The sequence below is a fragment of the Lissotriton vulgaris genome, chromosome 2_2 (assembly GCF_964263255.1).
Source record: "Lissotriton vulgaris chromosome 2_2, aLisVul1.2, whole genome shotgun sequence".
NCBI lineage: Eukaryota > Metazoa > Chordata > Amphibia > Caudata > Salamandridae > Lissotriton > Lissotriton vulgaris.
This window is the reverse complement of record NC_141688.1, coordinates 14,305,014-14,317,290: the sequence shown is the minus strand read 5'-3', so window position 1 is coordinate 14,317,290 and position 12,277 is coordinate 14,305,014. Positions and strand designations below refer to the sequence as shown.

Genomic DNA, 12,277 nt, shown 5'->3' with positions numbered 1-12,277 from the left:
GCAAACTAGAAACTGTCAGCATTTCAGATTGATCTTACATTTGAGGGGGCGCCCTGAGAGGTCCTGTATTTTCCCATGCTCACTTCTAAATCTATCTAAGGACTCACTGATCAAGAGATACAAGAGATGCAAACCTCATATATTTTAAGTGGAACTTGAGACACAAATGTATTATTTTAAAGATGTACTGGTTTCAGATCTCCCTTGAAGAGGAGATACTTAGCATAAACACAGCTTCGAAAGCACGGCTCGGGTTCAAATATGTTATTTAGGAGGAGATTCTGGTTCTGACACAAGACTTCTGGGGGTAGATTTACAAGAACTGGCGCATCCCTGCATATTAGCTGGGATGCGCCAGTTAATTTGCGACACGTAAAAAAACATTTGACCACCATGGATGCGCCGCATTTACAATATGGCGCACTGTGGCGCAAAGATAGACAGATGTATGATGCATCTGTTTGGCGTAAGGGAAGCGCATTGCTGGAGTCATGTTGCAAGTACGACGCAACTCCAGCAATGGTTAGGAATGCCTATTCCTAACAAGCTGTATCACTCCTTACACCTGCTGCAAGCAGGCGCAAGGTTTTGAAGCAGCGGTATCGTAAAAGTGACTCTGTGAAATATTGTAGATTTCAATGCATCACTTTTTCGAGGCTTTCCTGCATGGGAACGCCCACCCTGCATACATTATACCTGATGCAGGCATAATGTAACGCAGAGCAACAACGCAACAACGCAACATGACGCATCTCCCTAGATGCATCACAGAAGTGATGCAACGGGGGCATAAAGTGGTCACAAGGTGCTTGTAAATCTGCCCCCTGGTTTTGACCAGGGATGACTTGCAAGAGCTGGGTTTACTGGAGGCTGCCATCTTCATCATTACTCAAACATTAACTAATCTTGTACACTCTACAATGACACTCCTTTCACTGCTTTATTAAAATATGTGCTATGTTTTGCAGGCAAAATTTGTCTTTATAATGTAATTTAACAACAATAATGAAAGTAAACATAATCCATAAGATTTTTGTTGTAATTGCCTGTTATAAATTATGCTTTAGCAGAAACACAGAATGTAGTGTCTCGCCGGTCAAACCTTTCTGAGTCATTTCTCTAAGTACTGTGAACATGCAAGAGGTAACAGACTTGAGGCTGCCATGAAGTCAGGATGAAATGTTTTTCCAAGACAATTTTATACTTGGAAACTATCCTGGAGTGTTGTGTTAACTTTTATAAGGAAGGAAGTATTGCATGCAAGGCAGCAACATAAAATATAATGAAATCAGGGGTCTATAATCGGAAAATGTGATTGTGAAGTTTGGGAATCAGTTGATATATTGAAGCTGTCAATACAACGTTCACCACATTTTGTCGTAAAAGGCAGTTCATTATATGGACGACATTGACTTGAAAAATAAACTAATATTCAGTGAGCAAAATTATTGCTCCCGAAATCCTCACTGTGGGGGGAAATATAAGTGTTAATTTAATTTGGTTGAAACATTTTGCTGTCACAGGGAGGAAATCATGAATACTAAAAGACAGTGATCTGCACACACTCCTAACTTACTTGAAAAGACAACAGCAGCCATGGCAATCCAGCGATGGAAGTCTACTGCTGCATCGAAAGGGATGTATCTGTTCAGGAAGGTCTCACGCAGGAAGGTGATGAGGTTCCGGCACATCGTGAGCAGGATGTACGAGTACATGAAGGAGATGGTGGCTCCAGCTCCCCGGGAGATCATGATTCCCACAAACGTGGTCTGCGCAACACTAGTAGGTGGAGATGCAAAGCCGTAATCTGCAGACGGAAAACGCAACATTGAGAGAGGTCAGTAAAAGCACTGGCTCCAGGCTCAGGGCAGCTACAGCTACAATGTTGCTTAGGGTAGGGGATATGATTTTCTCTTTTAAAATATGCAAAATACTTGACGGATGTTCTCCATTCCTTTCGATCTGGTCCAGTTCATAGGTTCCTCCGCTCAATCCCATGTAGTTGATACGAGAGTGGAATCTCGCATGTTGATAGACCAGATGCCCCCAAGTGACCTGAGTGCAGAGTGCATTACCTGCCAGGAAAGAGGTATCCAAGCCAACTCAGTTTTAAACTGCTAGTCATTCATTTTAAAACTTTCTTCTGCTTTAAATTACCTTGCTAATTTTTAATGGTTTAGATTGGCAATAATGACCTTGGACCCAGGCATTTTCAGTTTCACACTCGAAGGATATTTTGCCGAAGAATGCCTTCCCCATAGGTCATTATTGCTTAAAGCAGCAGTGTTACACACATCAACAGACCACAAGTGTGTCTGTTTTGGCACTATTTATCAGTTGCTGGATCCTAATATGTGAAAAATTGATTTTGAGCTGAATACTGGTCCCTTTTCTATAATTGCATAATATTTTAGCATAAAAGTGAAGGATTTTTTTTAGTATGTCCCTTATATTGTTTAAAATATCAACTTTTGTGGTGTCTGGCCTTGCTGCTTAGTTAATGTTGTGTTAATCAGCTGTTGTCTTGTAAGAATATTCACGACTACTTGTAACTGGGACTCTGAAAAATTAGAACTAACCAGGAAAATGCACATTTCTCCTTAAGTTTGTAATGAGGGAGAGCTGTACATGTTATACTTTTATGTCAACAATTTGACATTCATTTTGGTAGTACTGCTGCTTTAATTAAATGCCTTGTAGGTGCCTTATACTAAAATAAGTTGCCCCGTCTCACATGCCTGAGCAGGGAGACTGAATGCTTCCGCTGGCTCATGCCTTACTCTTTTAAAGCCAATGTTTCATTGGATTAGTGCTGGGGGCTATCATGTTGGGAGCCGTTCTTTGTACCCTCCTATTCAAGCGTTTCAAAAGTAATGGCCATTGTGGTCAACCTTATGGCCACCCCTTCTAGCTTGGAGGAAAGCACAACTTCAGCTCTTACTTGAGAGTAATATTGGGTAGAGTGATGACTGCACACAGGCAGAGGGAACATTCTGAGGAAACAACATGGGGGTCTTATTTTAGGTTCAGCACTTACAGGGCGCATAGTGTTTGTTATTTCTTGGAGGCTGGTTAGTTTTGATGTTTGTTAGAATTTGTTAGTATTTGTGAAAGGTGTTGGAATAACGGAGCAGGCAGGTTGAAGCTGAATTCTACTGAAATCTGGGATTTTCCAATAGCTGATGACTCAGCCAAAGGAATGGCTTCTCTCCAGCAATGAAGCAGTTGTGGCAGTGTGAGAATTACACACTATTCTTCCCAGAAATATAGACATAGCTGTTTCTGCCTTGACTATCATTCATAGGGTTAGTAGATTCTAGTCTCATAAAATCCAGTTTTGTGAAGTTTGCCTCTGCCACGGGAAGGAGACCAAAAACAAAAATCATTTTCAGAACAGCTTCATATAGGGACTCCAGAACAGTGAGCCTCGCGTCTTTAAAAAATTAACTTTTAGCCAGGCGCCCTGCCCTCAGGCAGGTGGCACATAACCAACATAGTTGATAATACTGGAGACATATAATAAACATTGTTTTAAGATTGGGGCAAAGGGAGACTTGAATATTCATAAAATGTCTTTGATCTAGTATTATACCATGATTACGACACATTATCAGCTCCAATCATATCTTGCCAAAACAAAAAAGAACCTCTTCAGGCAGTAATTTATATTAAATTTAGAGCCACGTTGTATCTGTTTTCATATTAAATAAAATACCCACAGGATAGAAATTAACTGACACATGCTCACCCAATCATAACTGGTTTTACTTCTACTGGTGACACAACTTTATAATTAATACAGTTTTTCAAGGTGGGTACATTCAAGCATCAATCCGAGATTTTACTTCTATATGCAAGCTGAGCATTTTAGATAGGTAACTTGCATATAAATAAGTGGCCACTTGTGTATGGCTCATGGTTTCTCTGCAGTTTCTTTATCCATTGCTGGAAGCTGTGCCCTACAGCAAGAATGTCTCTAGGCTGTACTTGGAGAAGAACCTCAAGGTGAGTACAATGATCCAATTATGTATTCTCCAGATGCAAATAAGACTTCCTCGAGTTTTTCAAAATGCACAAAGCGGCAATGAAAATATACTAAAACGTGTTCTTATAAAACCTTTGGAGTTCCCACCCTTTTAACAACATAGCAAATCCATCTGGCTTCCCAGCAAATCTCCACCTTGTCAACTACACATTCTACATTTTTTAGATCCCATATTTTTTTTGGGGTATTTTGTTTTAGAGGTTTCCTTTTTTTCAAAAGAGGTTAATCAGAAATAAATCCTCAGACGAGAACATTTTGATCATCACAGCTTCAAGGTAGGCTTGTTTCACCTGTTGATATTACTGTTGTTGCTCTTGTTTAGCAGGTGATTAGTTGTGTATTTCACCATCATATGCCTAGAAGAGGTATCCTTGAACACATATGAGAACATTACTGACTCAGTGTAAAGGACTAAACACTCACCTCCTTTGATCTCAGCTCTCCCCACTTTTTGCTTTGTGTTATTTTGCTCCATTTGTCATCAATAGCTTTTTGTAACTGTATTATTTTAGAGCTTGTCTGGGATATCATAGCAGGACAGGAGTGTGACTTATGTTGCATACAGTAAACCTCAGAAGTTACTACAGGGAGCCTTCAAAGTGACTCAAATAACAGCTGATAGGCTGTATATCTCTGGCACTCTCTGAAGGCCACATACATTGGTCAGTAGTACAAAGTTAAGCAGCTGTCTATTTGAGAATGTGATTGGCAGAAAACTGCTGTGGGCTTTTACTACGAGTTCTAATGTACCCAGACCTTCACCCCCATTCATGCTCCTTTAACAGCTAAAGTCTAAATACTAATTCCCAGTGATGTTCATATCCTTGATGTGGTTTCAGAACTGACAGCAGTCATACCCGCCCTGGAAAGGAACCAATATGAGTGCTGCGTTCCTTTGCGTTACTAGCTGTATGTTTGCTGTGTGTTTGGGGTGGGCACCCACTATGTGTATTTCTGTTGTTTTTTAATGTTTTAACATTTTCCTTGCAATAGACAATCAATAGTATGCAACTCCGCTTGACCCCACTTGAAAGGAACGTGTCCTGTTGAGAAGATGGTCAATGTAAAGAAGGCATCTCTTAAAAGTAGACACAAGATGTAATTATTGTTATTTCGGAGTTGTTAGCTACTCTCTATCTAAAACATTAGGGTACTTGTTCTAAATTAGAAGATTCAGGGCCAATTGTACAAATTTTAAGAATAGCGATTATCTAATTGTGATTTTTTTGTGAATCGGAATTAGGAAATTGCTATTCCTAAGATATGAAACACATTGAGTTTCCTTTAGCAATTCCTAGTGGCTCGCAAATTGACCTAACTCATGAATATTAATGAGGTATGTCGCATTTTGTGACCTACTAAGAATTGCAGCTTTCACAGGGATAGTGGCTTGCTGGGGTCAGCAGACTATCATGTCCGTTATTGCTTTTTAATAAACCAATCTCTTTTCAGTAAAATGCAGCCCGTTGCATTTAAAAGCAAAAACTTTGGCTCCACTGCCTACTTGGAAAAAATATTTGTATCAGCATTAACAAAGGGGAAAATGTCCCATGGGGACCCCTTCTCATTTGCAAATGGTTACCACCTCCTGGGAGGGATCAATAAAAAATGAATGTTTTGTGACCGTAAGTGGTCGTTAAACAATAATAAATACTACTGTGATTCAGTATTTGGAAGGGAAGCCCTACACAAGTCCCTTCCAAATACCGATTCACAAAACCATGTTGCGATTCGATAAAAGGTTGCTGAATTGCAATTTGGCTTTCGTACATTGTAAAACACTTTTTTGCTGTTGCATACAGCCCAATGCTGAAAATCGGGACATTTGCGACCTCAAAAACGGTTTTGTACATATGGCCTATGTTTAAAGTTTCCTGCTTTGCACTTTCAAAGCATGCTCAGCAGCAAGAAAACATTGCAAACAAGGAGATGGCCCAATGTCATGATGACAACGCATACATTATGAACACATAGTGGTATGCATTCTGTAAAATCATTGTGCATTAGTAACAAGTACTGGCAGGCTTTACACATTCCGATGAGTGATGCTAAACAGGGAAAGCAGCAGTGTTAATGGTATTAAGAAGCCACTTCAAGTGAAATATGTTAAATTTGCCATACAGCTGTTTCTACTAAAAATAATAAAACAATATACGCAATAAGAAAAGAAAAACATAGAATAGAGAATAGAAAATAGAACAAATAATTAAATTGTGCTAGGAGAGTATTGTTATTCCACAGTACTTCTAACTGTCTATCTATCTATCTATCTATAGAGTAGTAGGGATACACTGTTTCATGTTGTCGGGTAGGAGGGGATGTGGCTTATATGGTGATTCAGAAAAATATATGACCTGGGTTTCAATCATGGCTTCAGTACTTAAGAAAAACTGGCCCTCATTATTTGTAGCCCGTTAATCTTCACAGTATCTTCAGCCCTTCAGAGTTACTGATACCAAAAGTAGTAGGCAAGAGTTACATGGGACTTAGCTGTGAAATCCTAAGGGTTACCTTAGAAATATGGAATTACTGGAGAAATCAGTAATTCCACATCCAATTCCCTGGATAATTATATGTAACTGCATTATTCAACTATTTAAAGACTCAGTTTGTGTACCTGGTCTTGCATTGTCTCTCAATCCCTCATTGATATACAGTGCTCTGTTGATCCCCAGCTAGATTTATTCTGTATAAACACCAATCCATATATATATATATATATATATATATATATATATATATATATATATATATATATATATATATATATATATATATATATATATATATATATATATATATATATCTTACACATATTTCTATATGTTTAAAGGCATACACACGCATTGCTAACACTATATGTATGTGTGTAATTTTGAAGGCATGAACCATTGTCCTGGGTGCAAGAGTTCAAGTACAGTGTAGCTTGAAACATTAATCTTTGGCCCTTTATACTTTAAAACCAAGATTGCTAAAATCCAGAAGGGTAAATTCCAAGGTAAACTGGGGGGCTTGGTCATTATCCATGAACCTTAGAGTGATGGGGAGACAATGGACTCGAAATCACAAATGGTACAACAAAGACCATGCCAGTGTTTAGGACCGAAAAGAGGTGTATGATCCATATTATACTGTAATCCTGCAGCTGGTGAGACAGACAGATGCCTGTCCCTCTACTCCTAATCCAACTGAGGACAACTAAATTGTCCAAAATGAGGCATAGTACAAAGTGCTCTGCATTTCTCTGTACGCTCCCAACCCATTCTTTGTTTCTCACTGCCTTGCTCCCTTTACACTCCCTACTCACGATATACTAATCCCGAAAGCACGAAATACTCACAATAAGCTCGTTCCGCAAACAGTCCAAGCGAGATGGCATAAAACAGGACTACGCACACAATGTGACGGCGGTAGTTTTCAATAAAGCGTTTAAATTGCTGGATTTTTTGTGCCACTTTACTCTTGGGATATATTTCTCTCCTGGCTTCTGTGTATAAATGTGCTATTTGATAGGATCTCCTAGAAAAGGGAAACACACAAAATAATTAAAGCAAAATGATGAGGTAGATGCAATTCTCAATTCTGGATGATGACGCAAACCACAGAAATATTCATAATTCAGAAAGTGAGAGTAGTATTGACTGTAAAACTTTGGAAAAGGGAAGTTATGGGTGTGGTACTCTATTTAGGAAAGTGCTGAAAGACCACATCTTTAAAGAACACGACATCATGAAGACGTCTACTGCCACTCTCATACCCAGTGTCTCCTCCAAACATTGATTGACTATATCTTTGCCTTTGATACTGTACAGTGCTCCAATTTTTGTTTTCTCTTCAGCTTTATGAGTAAAGTTCTACTTTCATGCCACGTTTAGTGTAAATCAGTTTAGTCATTCACGCTGAAGATGAAACCAAGATTTGCTATTGCTGCAAAAATGTAACCCACTCATTTTTCATCCCTTCCTTAACTATTTCTCATTTCACTTTTGATCAATACGTTATGTGTGAGGCTAAAATACAGAAAACCTCTGAAATTTCCCAGTTATGTTTAACTATGCACACAGCAACATGTCATAACTCACGAACGCTATGGACAAAACATATTACTCAAGAACAACATGAGTGATGTATGAATGCACTTGAGCCTAAACCACAACTCAGTTATTGACAGTGTTTTTTCCAGTTATTAGGCACATATAATGATACATACTTTATTTGAAGGAATGCCATGGTATGGACCAAAACCTAATAATCTAAAAAAATCTTGAAATGTATCTGTCAAGGCGAGTCACCCAACCATAACTCACCAATTCACTTCTGTTCACCTCTCACATATCACTGATGACATCATAAATAAAATGATGTAATGTATAGTAATGTATAGGCATTTATATAGCGCACTACTTACCCGTAGGGTCCCAAGGCGCTTCGACCGCTGCGAAACCCTTCCTGGCTTCCCTGAGAGATGGTCCCTTAATGGGTATCTCCAGGGTGAGACCAGGCATCCCCGGCGGTCTGGTGGGGCCGTTAGTGAAGATGAGGCAAGCTAATGCCCAGAGTTGCCGAGTGTGATCGCTGATCAGAGTGGGCACCGAGGCGAAAGAATTATCGAGTCCGCTGACCCTGGTCCAGAAACCTGCCGCGCCGGGAATCGAACCCTGGTCCCAGGACGTCCTCTGCTCTCGGGTCTGCCGCCTCTAACCAGTGAGCCACACTAGTTCACTGATCAGTGACAGTACTGAAGTCTAAAATTATATATATATATATATATATATATATATATATATATATATATATATATATATATATATATATATATATATATATATATATATATATATATATATATATATATATATATATATATATATATATATATATATATATATATATATATATATATATATCTATCACAACTATATTTGGGACATCCTTATCGCAAGCGTAGACTGCGATCCCTTGTGGTCATGATTTGACTTCGATATTTTAGGCCTGTAGATGCTCTCTAGTGCACACAGATTTTAGGAGAGGATAAATGTGAATAAGGAATATATTGGACTTGATACATACTTTCGGCCGGTTCTCTTCCGTATTTCCATGCCTTCCGACTCCACAGTCTTGAATTGCATCTCTGCTGTTCTTGAGTCTCCATTTGGGAATTCACTAATCAAACATAACAATAACATGTTTAGCCTGAGAAGTGATATTAGGAAATATGTGGGCCAATTTAGGACTAATGTGTCCATGAGGCAATAAAACATGGCAGGGTGAGCATAAAAACATTCTGCTGCTAAGTATGTTGAGTTACCAACGATCTTACTACAATTAGTAACACAGGATTATTTGAGGCTAGCTTTTTATTTCTATTTCGCTTTTTAAAATAATTTTTTCCCTCAGTAGATTGTTACTAACCCTCATACTCTGGGGAACCTAGAACAAAGTATTCACTCCAAGTATTTCTCAGGTCTACCTTTCATGGACAATGCAAGTGGGAAACATGAGGCGCGAAACTCTCCCTTACGTCTGACCTTCCATTCTTCCTTTGTGAACTGTGCACAGTATGGAAGGTTCAGGAAGAGCATGGCTAACTCATCTCTATCTACAACTATTGTCAGCATTTCAGGAGAGGATTTCCGAGGCCATACAAAATTCCCACGAGTATATGACTTTAAGTAACACCACATCCTAGTCGGGGTAACATCAAGACGTAAGCCTGGTGTCGACTTATAAAATAGAAAAAGATTGGTATTCATTGGGTAGCTGCCATCCTCCACTAACTGGGTGCAAACTTGGTATCTGTGCCAATTTAAACCCCATTGGACCCTGAACCGAGCAAGTGCTGCAGTGCTGCAGTGCTGACGCCAGCATGAAAGAACAGCCGCTTTAAGGGGTGGGCCGACGAAAAACTGCCCAGAAAAGGTCAATGTGCAGTGGGCTCAAACATGTAGACACTTGTGGAGAGAGCAGCTGTGGGACATGGTACTTACTGAAAGGAAGCATAACTCAAGCCAGCCCTTCTCCAGTCTCCTCTGCCTCCTTTCTCTCGTTACTGTGTTCTCTACATTCTCTTTACTCCACTGAGAACTAAACAAAGAAATGCAGTGAAGCAAAGGCCGTACATGCAGCAGGCTCCACTGCCTCCTAATGGAGTCCTTCTTGCACAAGCTTTTTTTCGTCTTAGACTTCCGGTCTATCGTAAAAGTTTGTTCACATTTAATGGATTTTTGTAGCACATATAAAGTGCTAAGCTGCTCTCACTAAAGCAGGCTGAGTCACAAGCAAGCAGGTGATTGGCGTTTACACAACTTAGGGCCAGATGTAGGTTGCCAAATACCGGTCGGTAACGGCCGATTTCGGCCGATACTGACCGGTATTTGGGATTTGACATGTAGGGGGCCTCATATTTACAGAATCGGTATATTTACCGATTCGGTAAATTTACAGAATCGGTAAAATACTGGCACTGTAATCAGTGCCACAGGCCCTTACTGATTCGTTATTTACCATGGAATACTATTCCATGGTAAATAACGAATTCCAGTGTACATGCACATCTGTGCATGTACACCTGTGCCATGTGGCACACAGACATGCCCTAAGGGCATGTATGTGTGTCACATGGCACACAAGCCAGAAACAGGGGGGAAACAGGGTGTCAAAGTGACACCCTCCCCCCCTTGTAAAATCGGTAAATTTACCGATTGGGTAATTACCGAATCGGTATTTGCTATGGAATCCTATGGGCTTCAAGGTCCATAGGAATCAATGGCAAATAAAGATTCGGTAATTACCGATTCGGTATTTTTACCGAATATTTTACCTACATAGCAATTACCGAATAGTAAATACTGAATCCGTAAAATTCGGTATTTACCATTCGGTAATTTGCTATTACCTACATCTGGGCCTTAGGGAAATAGAGAAGGCAGGATTCCAGATCTCTGCAACCAAGCCACCGAACGTAAATTGATACTTGTATAGCACACTACTCACCCGCAACGGTCTCAAGGCACTTATTCGAATACCGCTGTGGAACCCATCCTGGCTTTCCCTGTGAGGTGTCCACTCCTGGGCACCCCAAGGTGGAGGCCAGGCATCCTTAGCGTTGTGGAGTTTAAGCAAGTTATTGCCCAGAGTTGCAGAGTGGGACTCCATGATTGGAATAGGCACCGAGGCGAGAATTATCAGGTCTGTGGAATTTTTGAGCCCTAGACCCGCCGAGGTGGGGAATTGAACCCTGGTCCCAGGCTAGACCTCTGCATTAGGGTCTGCCGCTCTAACCATTGAGCCACACTTCTCCACGCTGATGTTTGAATGGTGCAGTGGAAGTAGCAATATTTGTACTAAAACAATGGCTAAGCGTTTAGCTGAAGCAAGAGAGTAGTTAGAGTGGGAGAAGAGAGAGTAGATAGAAGATAGATGTAGGGAAAGGGAGATAAATACGGGAAGAACGGTTCGGGCTGGTTTGAACATTTTTGTCAGGGCTGCTTTTCGACCCCATTCTGGCCCTGAATGATGAGGCTTGCACATCTCTTGGACCACCAATATACTTTCTGTTCTCACATGAGTGTGCCTTTTGTTATGCTTTCATCTTAACGATTTTGTTTAAAGGCCAGAAACACTCCCCAAGCAAAGCAAGACATACAAATAAGGTAACAACTACTTCCTGAGAACCTCTACTTTATTCGGAATGAAGCCCAGCAGTTTTATGGCACAGTAGAAGCACATTTATGGCGCTCTCTCAAACAACTCACCAAAATATCACACACGCACAGGCATTTAATTGCAATTATGCCTTTTGTGGCATCTTAGGTCACGGCACATAAAGGTTTACCCAAGAACTCAATTACATTTGCTTCCTCCTGCTCGTGGGCTACTACAACGTTTGTAATTGTCTGCAGTAGCTGAAAATATGTTGCTGGAATATAAAAAAGGGCTGGTGATTGCAGCATTTATAATGAGTCATCAACAGTTATAAGATTGTAATTTGTTTTGTGAAACCACAGAAGAGAGCACTAAAAGAGTTGTTATGCCAGCCACGCTATCAATTAAGCGGGGGAAACAAGGAAAAACAAAACAAAGCTGAGTGACATAGTGAGTGAAATAGAGAGGTGGGAGGAAGTTAACGAAGGGGTGGAGGAGAAAGAAAAATGAAAATACATATGCATGAGTTGGAGAGTTGTGGAGTGTAGAAGTTAAGAGGTGGGGCAACACAGAGAGAGAAAGATACAA

The 12,277-nt window shown here is 40.1% G+C and overlaps 2 protein-coding genes across 2 annotated transcripts in view; one reads left to right on the top strand and one right to left on the bottom strand.

Moving 5' to 3' along the window:
• Positions 1-12,277, top strand: part of LOC147728939 (dual oxidase maturation factor 1-like) — a 185,717-nt gene that overhangs the window by 11,509 nt on the left and 161,931 nt on the right. Inside the window, exon 2 of the mRNA XM_086959181.1 lies at positions 3,940-4,005. Coding sequence (XP_086815307.1) covers positions 3,940-4,005 — 66 coding nt within the window. The remainder of the gene's footprint in view (positions 1-3,939; positions 4,006-12,277) is intronic.
• The window catches only part of LOC147728940 (dual oxidase 2-like), a 147,337-nt gene that overhangs the window by 17,116 nt on the left and 117,944 nt on the right, over positions 1-12,277 (bottom strand). Inside the window, exons 23-25 of the mRNA XM_086959180.1 lie at positions 9,116-9,208; positions 7,386-7,564; positions 1,577-1,807 (exon numbers count right to left, since the gene is read on the bottom strand). Of these exons, the coding sequence (XP_086815306.1) occupies positions 1,577-1,807; positions 7,386-7,564; positions 9,116-9,208 (503 nt within the window). The remainder of the gene's footprint in view (positions 1-1,576; positions 1,808-7,385; positions 7,565-9,115; positions 9,209-12,277) is intronic.